Source organism: Panthera tigris, chromosome D4, assembly GCF_018350195.1.
Source record: "Panthera tigris isolate Pti1 chromosome D4, P.tigris_Pti1_mat1.1, whole genome shotgun sequence".
Taxonomy (NCBI): domain Eukaryota; kingdom Metazoa; phylum Chordata; class Mammalia; order Carnivora; family Felidae; genus Panthera; species Panthera tigris.
The window spans coordinates 89,622,843-89,638,659 of record NC_056672.1 but is presented as its reverse complement, the minus strand read 5'-3'; the positions used below and the strand labels follow the sequence as shown (position 1 = coordinate 89,638,659).

The following is a 15,817-nucleotide window of genomic DNA, read 5'->3' as shown; positions in this document are numbered from 1 at the left end:
ATTTTTTCTTGAGAGAGACAGAGTGCAAGTGGGGGAGGTGCAGAGGGAGGAGACACAGAATCCGAAGCAGGCTCCAGGCTCTGAGCTGTCAGCACAGAGCCCGACGCGGGGCTCGAACTCACAGGCCGTGAGATTATGACCTGAGCCGAAGTCTGACACTTAACTGACTGAGCCACCCAGGTGCCCCCCCTCCTAAGTTAGATTTTTTTTTTTTTTTGGTCTAAGTTAGAATTTTTAACCACAGATGGACTTCAATGGGTCCCTGAAGTTGTATGTAGGGGTGTGTGTGTGTGTGTATACACACCTGTGCACACGGGGGGGGGGGGGGTGGTGAGCCCTCATAGTTTGCGCCTTAAAAAGACTCAGAAACTCAGTGGTAAGCCATATTCTTTTCTGTTTTAAAGGATGTTGCAGCTCGGGGTTTGGATCTCCCTCAAGTCACGTGGATTGTTCAGGTAATTTTTCAGTTAAGGTGTGAGCTCAAGGCAGGAATAAGTGATTGTGAGTAGATGAGCTGGCTTTAAGTGGAATAATTATTATTAGCCTCTTGGGTGTTGCCCCGGTAACCAGGCAACGACCAGCCTTATCTGCCCAATTCTCCAGGACCTTCCCCTAACCCGGCCCACCTAGCCACTGCGGTGAAACGGCCAGGCTGAGCAGTTGCGGGAGGGAGGGGCAGACTCCCCTGCTCCCAGACTGACGCATGTCACACACAAAGTTTCAGCAATCTGAAAATAACAGGAATTACCCTGGCCCTTGGGAGGCCTCATTGTGTCCGGAAGGAGATGGCTCAGCCTGTCCTGAGAGCCGTGTCCGTGTGCATTGACCTGCAGGGGGCAATTAGGGCCTGACAACATCTTACACACACCTCTAGCCTTAGACGCTTTGCCAGAGGGCATAGGTGTTAGCACTAGAGTCTAGTGGATTCAGTTTTGTTTTTTCTTTTCGTTAGTCTGCAGAATGGTATTTTTAAGCCTTTCTGTGTGGGGGCCAGGGGACACGTGCCCCATTTACGTGAGTCATGGTTTATTCACGTGTTAGTGGAATTGCATGCCTGTCACTGGCTAGGAAATCTGATCTGCTCGCTGCAGAAGACAGCCTCTTTTGGACTAGAGGCATTGTGGTTTCTTGCCTGATGGCCACACAGCAAAATAAAGATAAAAAGCAGGGTAACTTTAATGTGGGGGGTGGGGCAGACACATAAACTTGATCGTTTAGAGCTTTTCTGTATTGTGAGGTGGATTACTTTCGTATGTCTGACATCCTCGTATATTCTGTTCATTTTGGGCCTCTGATCTTTGATTTGTGTAGCTGCAAAGAAAAAAAACAAGGAAGAACGGAATATGGTCAGTTCCTATTTGTGATGATAAAGTTACTGCCACAGAAAATATGAAATGCTGTGCATAATGCATCCTGCTGAGTTAGAGTCTGCCCCCCACCGCCCCCAGGTCAGGAATGCTGTCCCTGGTAACGGAAGCAAGTCCTGCCAGAGGGGAACCTGCCTCACGGCTGCCCCGCGGCTCTCCCAGTTCCATTGGGATTGGGTGTCACTGCAGTGAGATGGTGAGCACCGGCTCCCGGTGGCCCGGCAGCAGAGCTGAGCTCTGATTAGATTAGCCAGCCCCTTCCTCCTGACCCGGCCCAGGCCTCTATGGCCTCAGCCTCACCGCCGCGTCTGCCGGCCAAGGTCACTCGGTCATCCTACCCCGCCTGCCTCCGTGTTCACCTTGCACGGTCACCTCTGTGGAAAGATGCAGATAGGAGACTGAAGAGACCTGTGGAGAAGTAAAATTACAAAGGAGATACTGGGACGGGAAGGCGCTCGCTCATCGGGAACTTGGCCGCTGTTCACGCTTCGTGTCTGAGCCTCGTTATTTCCAATGAAGGCAGGGCTTTCAGGCTTGAGCGGCTTCTCCTTGGGGTTGCGTGAGGGTAACCATAGCACCGGGATTTAAATTCTTGGGATACCTGGAGGCAGGTGAGGGGTATTGCACTTCCAATTAATGGCAGTGCCTTGATCTGTGAATGCCTTCATTTTTGTTACCCTTTTTAGTACAACGCTCCGTCTTCGCCTGCTGAATACATCCACCGGATTGGGAGAACCGCCCGGATTGGCTGCCATGGGAGCAGCCTGCTCATCTTGGCTCCTTCGGAGGCAGAATATGTCAACTCGTTGGCTTCTCACAAAATCAAGTGAGTCAGAAACCTGAACGCGGTTTCAGCTGATCTCACCTAATTAACTTTCTGTCGCTTTCTACAGTGGATGGGCCTTGTAAGCTGACGAAGAGCCATTAACCCTTGTGATCTCTAAATGGGTCCCAGAATAGCCAGTGGCGAACACTGAGCCCTTCACGCCGTCAGCACATGACAGTTTTCACTGCGTTGCCACACAAAGTCACGGAGCGATCTGTTGCGCTTGGTTTTTCTTTAAGATAGAGGTCCGTGTTTCCTATTCCTTTTCTGTACAATTCGTGTGCCCAGCCCTCACAGCCAGCTTCCTGAAGACCTGCTTCGTTCAGTTTTTATTTTTGCGCACAACGTTCTGTGCCTCTAAAGGTGATGTGTCTTAGGAAAAAAAAAAAGAATGCTGGTGACTCATCACAGAGCCCGCCACCACCAGGAAGATGAACCCAGGGAGGAAATCTCTGGGGGCAGCTAAGGTGCCCGCGTAGCCTCGCAGCCGCCATGCCGTCACTCCAGTCGGGGCCCCCGCGGACCCAGACCTCGCTCTGGAAAGACCAGCAAAGTGAAGACGGAGAGCAGCGTCTCGACCTGGCCGAGCTGAGTATGAGGAAGGCAGAAGGAGCTCGCCTGGGCTGCAGAAACGTGTTCCGAATGGCGTCCGGCACCTGAAATAACCAGTGCTGGTAACAGACTGCTAAAGGCGTGCGGTTTTTCACACGGGCCTGCTCTCGAGAATTTCTCCTGCTCACGTAGCGCGGTGATGCGGAGCGTGGTTCGGAAGGCACGGGGACAGTCGTGCGCGTGTGCCCAGGAAGGTAGGGCACGACTCGTGCCACGCGCGGGAGCCCCGATGGCCACCCGAGTGCTGCTTGGAACCAGCGCCGTGACACCAGCCAAGCCCAAGGGCCTCCTGTCCCGGTGCTTTGCCTCACGCAGCCCCTCGTGTCATGGGAAGCAAGAGGACCGCGGTCTCTCGGTCTAAAGTACAGAGCTGGCAGGGTCCTTGCGTTCTGCATGTGCGTCGCAGCTCCCAGGCAGGCTGCCTGGGACCTGGCCTGGGGACCAAGTGTAGGCCACCCGCTCAGAGAGCTGCCTGGGGCCACCCCACCTGCAGAGCTCTCCCTGCTTCTCTCCCTCCCTCCCTTTCTTCCCTCCCTCCCCTCCCTCCCTTTCTTCCCTCCCTCCCCTCCCTCTCCTTCCTCCCGCCCTCCCTCCCTCCCTATACCCTGGGCAGACCTAGTAGGACTCAGCAGTCTTGGGCCTGCTTGTGGGAACATCTGTGGGCTGGGGCGTCCTCAGGAAATGTGCCTTGTGTACACCCTTCAGCGTTGGGGAGGCAGGAGCCTCATGGTGATTTCTAGTGGGCCCAACTAACACTCGTTTGGGTTTTCCTTTCGTTTAATGTCTCATCTTAAAACAATTCAGCCACCGAAAGAGTGGTTTTATTTGTTTCAGGAAGACCGCATATTTGATGTTACTTGTAAGAGGAATTCTGTCGGTCAGTTGGTCAGTCACGTTTCACCAGTAACAACTTCTCGGGCTGGATTCTGAGTGCCTGGGGCTTCAGGATGGCCAGCCCTTCTCTCCGGTGCTTTCCGGTCCTAGGGTGGCACGCCACTGGCCAGCTGTAGCCTGGAAGCGGGGGGTTGAATGAAAACCCACGGACGTAACCCCTTTTCCTGTGGTCTCTTACCCCGTTCTCACAGGCTGAGGCCCTGTCACGGCACTGCCGCTGTTTTCCTATAGCACAGGGACTTGTCGAGCCTCAGAACGCGTTTTCAGAGCTGTGTGCTGTCATCCACAGGAGGACATATAGTCCCTTCGCCTTGGCGGCCTCTTATCCCCTGGCTGCTTCCCCCCACCCTGTGTTCTAGACTTACAAGTTCACGCTCCCTGCGCCCTCTGTTCCTTCCTGTTCGCGGCTCCTGGATGTTTGCCCGCGCGCATTCACTTTGACGCAATAAGCTCGGAAAAGTGAGTGCCAACGGTCCTGCAGTCACGCGATAATTGTCCAGCCCGGAGTTACCCGCACAGATGCCCCTGCCCTCAGGTTTCCTTAACAAACGCATTCAGGCTGATTGCTCTGAAAGATTCAAATGAGAGCCTAAATTTAAAAAGGGAAAAGAGGAGCACTTGGGTGGCTCAGCTGGTTGAGCATGTGACTCTTGGTTTCGGTTCAGGTCACGACCTCACAGTTCATGAGATCGAGCCCCACGTCAGGCTCTGTGTCGACAGCGTGGAGCCCGTCGGGGTTCTCTCTCTGCCCCTCCTTCTCCCTCTCTCTTTCTCTCTCAAAAAATGAATAAATATTAAATTAAAACGGGAAAATCATAGCCACGTGTATTTTGAAGATATAAAAAGTACAGTCGTTCTCTGTGATGGTCTCATCTGGAAAAAACTGTGTCAGCAGCATTGGTGGGAAATCGGGCATCCCATGTTCACATTCAGGAGACCGCTCCGAGATTCCAGTGATTTGCGATATTTGGACTTGCAGGGGAAGTTCAGAAGCACGAAGACAGAAGTACCCAGAGGAAGAGGTTTGGGTCTCTTGTGGAGTGAACATCTACTCGAGGGGGAAAGAGCCCTGGAGGGGCCCGGCCTTGCTCGTTTCTGCCCTGAGAATGCACCTGCTGAAGCTTCTATACCTGAACCTGCTTTGTGGGCCTGATATAACCAACCCCCCCCCCCCCCAAAATATCAGACCTAAGTTACAATGTTGCAGCCATGAATGATGCTTCCAGATTTGTGTCTGAGGAAGAGATCAATGTTGGGTATCTATATATAAGCTGTTTTGTACTTAATTCAAAAAATCACACCTAAGAAGAACTAATTACAAAGTGTGCTGTGGCAACAAGCAGACTTGAACCAAGAGTTACTCTGCTAAATATTCCAAAAAAAAAAAAACGAAACCAAAAAGAGAAGGAAGATGTGTGTATGTATTGTGCGTAAGAACCTGGGAGCCGGGCAGCCGGATGCTGGGAAGGCTGATGAATTACAGGGAAGATTCAAGAAGGCAGGCTGAGGCGCTCGGCAGCAAGGGCCATCACAACAAATTGCTGCCTGCCTTCAGACGCCGAGCACTGTGGACCTCGCCCTGACAGTGTAATTTAGCAGACGGGGCAGGAGACAGGCGCCCTGGGCCACTGCCACCTCAGCCTGAATGCTCAGGACTTTGTTTCTGCATCCTTTGGAGTCCCTTGTATATGCCAATCTCTTAACCGATTTCCGCTTCCCTTTTAAACGCATTTCTAATGAAAGTCGTCATTGGTTTGTTAAAATGTAAATGCAAACTGTGTATCTCTTAGATCAGGCATAGGACAGGTCCCTGAATTTCTCTATCTTCTCGTGGTAAGGCGGGGTGGTTCAGATCTGCCGATAGAACCATAAACAAGCAGAGTAGATCTGCTTTGTTCCTCAGAAGCCACCCGATTTCTGAGAACAGGAGGAAGGCCCTTTTAAACTGTAAATCACTCCAGTTCTTTCTCTGCTGCCGTTCACTTGCGGTGACCGGCCCCCAGCACTGTCACAGGGACACACACGGCAGAGGGGTGCCCGGCCCGAGTGTCAGCCCAGACACGCCTCCTGGAAAACCGCGCCTCTCTGTGGTGTGTTTAGTTCTTTGTATCCCTGGCTCCAAGTGGCCTTATTCTTGGTTTCTTTCTCCCTGCTTCAGAATCTCACCCCGAGTCCTTCTGTTCCTTTTCCTCTCCTGAAGAAAACGAGTGATGCACAGAGGCGAGTCCGTCAAACAAAGAAAAAGCTAGGACCGTGCCGTGCTGTGCGTTCACCTCCAGATTCTCCCGCGTCAACAAGAGGCAAATTCAGTGGCCACGGCATTTCTCTCTCTTATGAAAAATACATTTTCTGTGAAATCACGAGCATTTTCCCCCAAACTCCTACCCTCGCAGTACGTGCTCTGCCTCCTCGGGTTGACTCCTGCTGTAAAAAGATTTCACGGCTCCATGGGGCTGTGAGCTGGCAGCACAGGGGGGAGAGTGTGGAGGGGCGGGGGCTGGGGGTGTTCAGGGAAGCGGTGCCACATTTCAGGTAGATCGCTGTCAGAGACGTGACATTTTCATTCATAGCTTTGTCAGCGTAACCTTTGGGGGAAAGGGGGAGAATTGTCTTCTCCCGCCTGAGAGGTTGCCATTCGTGTTTTAATTTGCTGTTATGTTAAAAAAAAAAAAAAAGAAACAACATACAAGGAAATCATTTATCTTTTTATGATCTGCTTTTCTCCCAGAACTCCTCCTTCCCCTCCCCCCCCCCCCCCCCCCCCCGGGAAGTGTGTTTTCAGCAACTCCTGTTTCTTCCTTAGGCTGTAGTACTTGACTGTGGGCTCACTTGCTGTGGCCCGCAGCCTGGTGGAAGCGGAGCCTGGGCCGCGGGGCCGCGAGGCGGGTCGACCTCTTCTCCTGGCTCAGGCTGGCTTCTGTTCACAAGTGAGGCCCAAATCCTGAGCTCAGCCGTTTGCACACAGCTCTGCATGCGTCAGAGGTCCTCTGTTCCTCACCCCTTCATAACGAAGGTGTAAGAGGGTAGACAGACTTCTGGATCCGTGAGAAGAGAGTTCGGGGGCTGCGGTCACTTGTTGGCCTTCCCTGAGGAGTTGACCCCAACGGTTACGGACCTTTAGCCACGCACTCCTCTCCCACCTCCGGCCTGGCCTTTTTTTTTTTTTTTTTTTTTTTAAATATAAAACTAAAGGGACTATCTGCGTTGTTCTTTACTTTCTCATGTGCTCATGTCAAGGTGTAGTATATTAATAAGTAGGCGTGCTCTGTAGTGTTTGAGATTCATTAAGAAATAATGGTGGGATGCCCACAGAGGAAATTCTAAACGTAGCCTATTTGAAAGTCGCCAGAGAGGAGGAGAATGTTGGGAATATGACCCCTCCTGTCCTTGTCATGTCCTAGAGGTTGCTGCCTTCCAAACTCCTGAAGGTTTAGGAAACTGAATCCTTTCCGTGAAGGTGTAGTTTCTGTTTTACATCGAATTAGCTTGAGGATAGGCCAGTTTTATGCATCGAGATTCCGGATGTTGCTGAAGGTAGCAAGTTTACCTTGACGTGCCCTTCCTTTTACAGCGTGTCTGAGATTCACGTGGAAGACATTTTGTCTGTTCTGACAAGGGACGGTTGTTTGAAAGGGAGCCGACGGGGACCTCAGGTGAGTGTCATTACTTATGATACTTGCGGTGAACAGACACGACTCACTTCCTGATTTGGGGTGGTGGGGCTACTGTGTGTGGGATACTTAGTTCCTCTGTTGAGCAGACGTGTGTATCTCAGGGGCCATGAACGTTAGATGAGGCCACATCTTGATTGTGTTTTCTCCTCTCTGCTCCTGGACGCGTTTTCTGGTCTCATCCCGTTAACGGGGGACCGTCCATTCCGGAAGCCCGCAAGGCCGCAGCAGGCTCCCAGCGAGGAGGCCTCGTCCTGGCCCACAGTGAGTTTGGAGGCAGTGTTACCTGCTCAACCCTGGTGCCCCCATCCAGATTCTCAGCAAAGACAGCTGATTGACCCATCCACCCGTGACAGCACGGAAGAAACCGGTGTCTCTGTGTCTCCATGCAGACACACGTAGTGCATCCGTTTTTTAATGTGTGTGCCACACACAGAGGAAGAGCAAAGTTGAGATCATCAAAAGGAGACATTGGTGTTATCCATGTGGTTCCACACGGGGACCCTGGGCACCGTATCCTGCGGCCCTCCTGTGACTTTCCCCCTACTAGGTGGCTGTTCCCCACTCCCACTCTAGCCCTGTGCCCACTGTGTCACAGATAAGTGTGTGTCACGTCGCTGTATGTAGTTTTGTCTATGAAACATTAGTGATTTGAATATTTTACATTTGTTTGTTTAAGTCTGAGTGTAGACTGGAAAATGAGACCAAATCAGGCTTAATTAAGAGTTTCTTTTATGCATCAAGAAGTGTCTTTATTTGGATCAATACTGTCCCTGGGGCTGGGACCTGGCTTGACTGGCCCTGACTTAAGCCCTCTTGTTCCAGAAAGAACCTAAGGAAATGTATCAACAGAAAGGCAGGGAAACCGTCACAGCGTGTGTCCTGTGCCCGGGACTGTGCGACCCTCTTCGTGGTTTGGTCCCGTTTAATCCTCCCAGCAGCCCCACCAGGTGGGTGCTCTCGTCCCACTTCCCAGATGAGGAGACTGAGGTCCGGAGGGGTGAAGAGACGTCCACAGGGACGCAGCCTCCGGTGCGGTGGAAGCAGGCAGCCTGACTTCAAAGCACGTGCTCTTTGCTTCCATCAATACAGACGAAACCACGGCAGTGGCAGCAGCTAGCTGTTAGTTAGGTAGTGTCAGCCCTCGCTAGCTGAGACGTGGTCAACAGACGACACCACAGCAAATATCCCTGTAAACCAAAGAAGCAGGGAAAGACTCAGTTGATCAACAAGTTGTTTTAAACCATGTTTCGTTAGAAAACATCCCTGCCGCACTAGACTTTGGAACATCCCATATTAATAGTTTGTTGTCAAGGGAACGGACCAGTCACCAAACAGACGCTCGTTGGTCCTGGCACGCTGCTGTTCTCCTGGAGCTACTGCAGATTCTAGGAAGGGTTTTTTCATGTTCCCTCAGACACTTCATTACGGCCCCAGGACCATGGGCAGCGTAGCAGAGGTTAAGGGCATGGCCTCAGGGTCCCCAGCTCTGGCTCTGGGCGAGACTGGACGTCCCTAAGCCGTGCTTTCTTCTTATGTAAAACAGATCATGTTAGCATTCTTGTTAAGGAGATTGGAGGACTGAGTAAGAAATAACCTGAGAACCCCAACACAGGCACTGAAGGGTGTTCATCGTCATCATCAGCTAGTAGCAGATGTAGAGTTCCAAGTCCAGACTCAGCGACACGAAACCCAGTGCTTGTTGCTGTGGCACCGGCGAACGTTAGCCTCTGCCTGCTGGCCAGAAGTAAGGGCAAGCGGTAAAGTTACAAAAAAGTTACAAAGAAAGTAAAGGTTCGGTCAGATCTCCTCTTACACCGTTTCTGGGACTGACTCTGTTGGTGTTTGTCCCTGAACCGAGCACACATTGTTCGGTCCAGGGAGAGCTGATCATCATGTGGGTCTGCAGAAGGAGCGTCTCCTGCGGATTCCGCCCCCCCACCGGGGAGGGAGCCAAGCAGCCGTGGTGCCCTCTGCTCTTCCCCGAGCGAGCCACGGCCGTTTCCCAGCCCCCGGCCTTCCAGGGCCTTGCGTATCTACTCCCACGGAAGCAGAGGCTTCCTTGGCACGAGGCCCGCCTTGAAGCCTTGCTCGAGGGGGGGGCTCGGGGACACTTCGTATAGGGGTCGGGGCCCCAAGGCAGGCAGGCTTGGGTTCCAGACCATGCTTCACGGCTGGTGGTTCTGCAACCAGAGTGCCCGTCACGTGGGTTGCTGTGAAGCTGACCTAAAACGAGGCGGGCGGTGCTCTGTATGCTTCTGGGCCGTGGCGGTTCATCCCAGCCCCAAGCTCCTGCCTTGATGGACGGGAACCAGTAGGATGTTTTTATGTTTTTAAGGAGTGGTGAGCTTTGTTTTTAAAAAGAAGAAACACTCGGTGAGGTGGGCTTTCACTGACCCCAAACTAACAGGTTAGCCTAGAAAACTAATCGTACTACAGGCCCCGGGTGCCGTGTCGATGAAAACCTGGCCTGTTTAATTAACCAAATTTAACTTCAATTCGAAGGCCAAAGGGAAACTCCGTGAAACTGACTCTATTACTAATTGTCAGATCTACAACCCGAAAGAGTGTTTTGTGTGTGTGTGATCCGCGTGAGTAGTGAAAAGAATAAAGTAGATGCTGGATACAACTTTTAGTTCTGTTCCTCATAAGGAACACGGCGTGTTTTAATTGCTGTTCTCCATGTGGGCGGTTCCGTCTAGCCCATGAACCAGCGCCGGACAGATAAATGCGAGCTCGGTAAATAGGCCTTTTACGCACATAGCCAGACACCTCACTGTAAGGCCTCTCTTCTCACTCGATTGAAGTCCATTGTAAATGTCCCTTTGGCACATACATTTTTGGGCTTCTGTGAACAGAAAGAGAGTGAGTGAAGCATCTGTAAAATGTATATTTCATATTTAGGTATATAAAATATATATAGCTACGTCTGGGTGTGCGAGTGTTCACCCACCTACAAAGAGAATAAATTTGATCTTTCAACTTTACTGGGAAGCACTCAGATGGTTCTAGGGAAGCATGAGGGTGAAACTCAGCTTGGCAATAAAGTGATTAAAACAGTCCTTCCGTTTAGTTTAAAAACACTTTAGAAGTTAGCAATGGGCATGTTTCCCAAAAAAAAAAAGAAAGAAAGAAAGAAAAAAGCACCTCCCCTACCACTGCCACCACCTAAAACTTTTTACAACCACCACAAAAAATCCAGCCCAAGTATCTTCAACTCATGTGTTGCCTCTCGATAGGTATGAAATTTTCATCTTCAAAGTATGCGTACACCCAAACATGCTTTTTCTATGAGGTTTTTTTTTTGTTTGTTTTTTTGGTGTTTTTTTTTTTTTGTCCTATGAAATATGCCTGTAAACGGACCTTAGCAAGAGACTGGTGCAGGGTCAGGTATTCAAATGAGATCAGCAGCCCGCTCGCTCCGTCCTGGTGCTCAGTCCTTGCACTCAGCTGTTCTCTCCAGGGTCGGTAGGGCTTTAAGGACCAAGGAATGCCGAGTGTGGGCCGTTGGAGACGTGTTTTCCTAAACTAGCCCCGGCCTGCTAGTCCCAGGTTAGCTTCATTAACCAGCACTGCGTCCGTGTGTCTTTGAGGGGTGGGTGTGCCTCTGGGCTTTGACCCGCTCTCATTACGGGAGTGTTTCACCTGTCGGGGCTGAGACGCTGGCGTGCACACAACTCTGCCCCTGCCTTCAGTTTAAATTTAGACCGTCCTCCCCAGAAGACAACTGAAAAACACCTCATTCTCAAGAGGGGTAATTTTAAAATAAAGTATTTCTGGAAGTGGAGGGGGTAGGGAGAGGAAGGCGTGCTTTTTCCTGAGTATATTATGTTTTCTGCCATTAACTTTTCCTTACATTTTACTGAAACTGACCTCATCATTTCAAACGTGTGAACCTAGTTTTATTGCCTTTTCTCCACCTATTTCACTTGTACACACATTATCTATGTGTGTGTATGTATTTTTTTTTGGTTGGGAAGAAAAGATGCCTCATTTTGAAACCTAAAGGGGGAATAAGAAAAGCCCTTTGTAATATATTGCCATATTATCACTAAATCCCCTGACAGTTGTGACACAGAAGTAAGTCACCTGTCACTTAAGCTTGAGGTCTCTTTAATTTTCTCCTGGAATTCGCACCAGGCTGTCTTTAATTTGAGGCCTTTATTGGAATTCTGAAACCTCTCTGCCTCCCTGGCTCTCAGATCTATTCTGAGAGCTGTTACAGAGTGTATACAATAACCAACAGAGGGATTCGAGCGGGCTGGAGCTCTGTTTATCTAACACTCTAGAGGGATTTTTGTGCTTATTCGGGCCTGGCTGCCCGGCTTTCAATATCGCTTTGACAACCATTCTGCCCTTCTCATTAATTTTAAACAGTTAAAACACAGGAAAAAGAGGAAAAAGTTTTCATTATTAAAGTGCTTTACTTTTTAATAACAGAGGATTCTGTCCGCCAGGGGAAAGGGCATCCTCGCTAATTTCACATTCATATTAAAAAAAAAAAACACACACACAAGGAAGGTGACAGTTGCGTTGCTGAGGTGGCTTAACGAAAGGAGGGCAGCAAAAAAAGAAAAAAAAAGTTTGCATTTCACATCAGTTAAGAGGGTAAAAAAAAAAAATCCTTGTTAATGACAATAGCAAATGTCCACTTTCATAACACAGCTCCTGAGTGACTTTTCTCTTGACATTTGAGTGGATAAAACCCTTAGGGGGACCATGTACTGTGAAATCAGCTAGACTGTCATCAACTGAACAGGTAGCAGGAATGATTTGACTAAGCTCAAAACATTTTCAGGTTGTTAAGTCTCTATTAATACAGAGACGGATGCAGACCCAGAGAATGAGGCTTTTTCTCCTCTCCCCTTTGCTCTTCCTCTGGCAGCCTTAAAGGTGAGAGACTCAGGAGCCCCAGTTAGGCACGGTCGGCCTGAGGTCAGCCAGACACAGGCGCGAGCCCCTGTCCTCCACGGGGGTGAAGGGAAACACAGACTGGCTGTTTTCTTGGTCACCCATGCCCGCAGTGGGTAGTGGTTACCGTAGAGGCTTTATAGAATCACTGGGACAGTCTGCGTCTTCCAGGAGACCTACTGGCCAAATTGAGTTGGAGAATCTTCGTTCTCTGGCCTCTCAGTTTCACATTCAGTGGAAAGCATTCATGTTTGTTTTAAGACGTAGGAGATGGGGGGGGGAGTGCGCCTGGCTGGCTCAGTCAGTGGAGTGTGTGACTCTTCATCTCGGGATCATGAGTTCGAGCGCCATATTGGGTGTGGAGCTTACTTTAAAAAAAAAAAAAAAAAAAAGATACGGGAAACAAAAACCACTCAGTTTTAGGGGAATATAAAGAAAGGAAATCTTGGGGCGCCTGGGTGGCTCAGCCGGTTGAGCGTCCGCTTCGGCTCAGGTCATGATCTCACGGTTTGTGAGTTCGAGCCCCTCATCGGGCTCTGTGCTGTCAGGTCAGAGCCTGGAGCCTGCTTTGAATTCTGTGTCCCCCTCTCTCTCTTCTCCTCCCCCACTCACACTCTGTCCCTGTCTCTCAAAAAATGAATAAGCGTTAAAAAAAAAATTAAAAATAAAAAGAAAGGAAATCTTTTCTCTGGGATTCTTGAAGAATGAAAAGGATATCATTTTTCTATTTTATTAACGTTTTCCATCCGTAGAACTTGAGTGTGTACAGATGTCGCTCCTGAAACCAGGACGGCCAGCTGCAGAGACCGAGTGGCCTTCTTGGAACGTGGTGTGAAGGGACGGCCCACTCCTCGATAGGTCCCTAGCAGCCAGCACAGTGGCACGGTGGTCCCAGGCTGAAAGAATGGATCCGAAACACAAGTCACAGCCTCCCTAGGAATGAGGGAGCATGCTCTGAAATTCAAGGATAGGCTAAATTTTAGGCAGGCCCCGGGGCGGGGGGGGCACTCCCGAGAGGCTGTTCCCTTGTTCCCCTGAGGAGGGAGAGGGAGGGGGAGGATTTAAGGCCTCCGTGAGACCCAAGTCCTGTGAAACCTACCCACCTGTCCACGTCCCATGATGTTTTACATGCCTGAATCGGACTCGGAAAATTCCAGAGGGTCTCCGGTAGGCTTTCATTTTGAACGTGAGTGACAAGAGGCCAGGAGGACCAGTCAGTAAACAAGTAAATAAGTAAATAGACCCGATCTGCTCCCTCACAAAGCTGTCTTCATCTTTGCTTGACTTTAACATCTTTATAGCTCCCGTTTTTCCTCTAGTAATATTGAAAGGATTACCCTTGTTGGCCCCTCGGTGGTTACCGAGTGATTTTACTGTTATTAAATCTATTATAAAGTGCTTCATTATTCCTGACTCTGACTCTGTCTCTTCTTTAATCCTTCCGCCACCCTCCCAGAAATCCCGTGCCGCTGGCCCCCAGGAAATCCGACAGCGAGCCACGGTCTTGCAGACGGTATTTGAAGATTACGTGCACTCCAGTGAGAGGCGGGTCTCCTGGGCAAAGAAAGGTGCGTGGATTTCGTAGGTCCTTGTGGATGGAAAGCCCTTAGAGCTCCGTCCCCACCTCCACCTGCGCACCGCCAACGGGCTGAGAGGCCAACCGGTGGGCGGTGGGGGGGGATGTCTCTGCTCACCAGCTAAAGCCTTCAGCCTCATTCTGCAGGGTCTGGACGCAGGCGTGGAAGGCTTGAAAGTGATATTAAACGTTCACTTCATCCTTCCCCATGTTTTGCACAAATGAGGCTTTATCTTGGCTTACGTAGAACTAGAACTTTGACCCATGGATCTCAGGGATCCATTTTTCTCTTTGAAAACTGAAGAGATGTGACCGCGTCAGAGACTGTTGTAGAGATGGAAATTAGGGATGAAGGTAAGGACTGGAGGCATCAGACCCGAGCAGTCTCTGTTTGGAAGTACAAAGGAAAGTGAGAAAGAACAGTGCTGAAGAAAGGCCATAGACCTTGAACCCAATTCCTAGGAAATTTACAAAAGACTCAGGTACTTATTTAATATCCAGGCCCTTTATAGGATAAGTTGGCACCTGGGATCACCAGGCATTAGTGGGGACTCAGTAGTTCACTGGAGAACACTGAGAGAGCGTGGGGGGAAGGGTCTTAGAACAGCTGGATGTTTCCTATTGCAGGAAGTCGCGTGTCGTGGCTGGTGATGGTCTTGTGTGTGTGAATGAGACGCAGTCCACGTTGGAGGCCCCTCACTTCTTTTTGATAGTTACTTGCTGTTTTGAGAAGGATGCCAGGCTGTCTTGCCAGTGTGTAAACTCTAGAGCATCATCTTTTTCCTTTTATGAATTGAGATTTTTTTTATTTCAAATTTTTTTTTAATGTTGGTTTTTGAGAGAGAGAAAAAGAAAGCATGAGCGGGAGAGGGGCAGAGAGAGAGGGAGACACAGAATCGGAAGCAGGCTCCAGGCTCCGAGCCATCAGCAGAGAGCTTGACGTGGGGCTTGAACTCACGAACCGTGAGGTCATGACCTGAGCTGAAGTCAGATGCTAAACTTCACTGAACCACCCAGGTGCCCCAGTTGAAATTTTTAAAAAATCCTTTATTTAACAAATACTTATTGAACTGGGCACCGTTCTAGGTGCTTGGGATACATCAGGAGTCAAAGCAGATGGAAAACCTTTCTAACATTCTAGGTGGGGCACAGATAACGAGCATAGTTAAAATAGTCTTTTAAAGGGTGTTAAGAACTGTGGGAAAAACAAGGGTAAGAGAAGTGAAGGGGTGTCTGGGCAGACTGCGTTTTACATGGAGGGTCAGCGTGAGCCCTGCTGTGAGGGCAACATGAGCAAGTCGAGGGTCACCAGCTGCTGCGACAGAAAGGGCATTCCCAGAGAGGGCTCGGAGGTGGGGGGGTGGGGGGGGGGAGTGGGTGCAGTGTGTCCACAGGAAGGAAGGGAGGGCTGGCGTAGCAGAGGCAGGCTTCGAAGCTGTCGAGGGCTTTGGGGTCCCCTGAGTGCAATGGGAGCCATTGCAGGACTTGGAGCAGAGATGTGGCGTGGTCTTCAGGGGTCGGAAGAGATGGCCTATGTGAGAATAGAATCTGGGGGGCAAGGGTGAATGCTGGGGGACTGGTTACAGACAGCCTTGGCCATCAGGAAATAGATGACAAGAATGGGCTAGTCAGCAAACGGTTTTGAGTGCCTGCCATATACCTCGGCACATCACGAAAGCAGCCCTTGGCTGTTGCCCCCACACTGGACCAAATGAGAACGACACAGGGGAAAAGATGAAGTCCCGGCGGTGGCCCCGTCGCCGCTGCTCCGTAGGTAGCGTGCGTCCTGCTGGACTGGTTTCTAACAGCAGGCTGTCCTGACATTTCCCGAAAGTGAATTCAACAATTCCTGAGGGTTTTCCTAAGAACCTGCCTTCAGTGAAGTACTGGCACGTGTCTCCCGAGAGGAACGGATGGCTTGTCACAGTGTAACTGGAGATCGGTCGTTTGTTGACAGGCG

At 50.3% G+C, this 15,817-nt stretch overlaps 1 protein-coding gene across 1 annotated transcript in view; it reads left to right on the top strand.

The window, feature by feature from the left end:
- DDX31 (DEAD-box helicase 31) overlaps nt 1–15,817 on the top strand; it is a 72,505-nt gene that overhangs the window by 34,058 nt on the left and 22,630 nt on the right. The window contains exons 15-19 of the mRNA XM_042963509.1: nt 405–455; nt 2,054–2,193; nt 7,271–7,352; nt 7,599–7,634; nt 13,738–13,849. Of these exons, the coding sequence (XP_042819443.1) occupies nt 405–455; nt 2,054–2,193; nt 7,271–7,352; nt 7,599–7,634; nt 13,738–13,849 (421 nt within the window). The remainder of the gene's footprint in view (nt 1–404; nt 456–2,053; nt 2,194–7,270; nt 7,353–7,598; nt 7,635–13,737; nt 13,850–15,817) is intronic.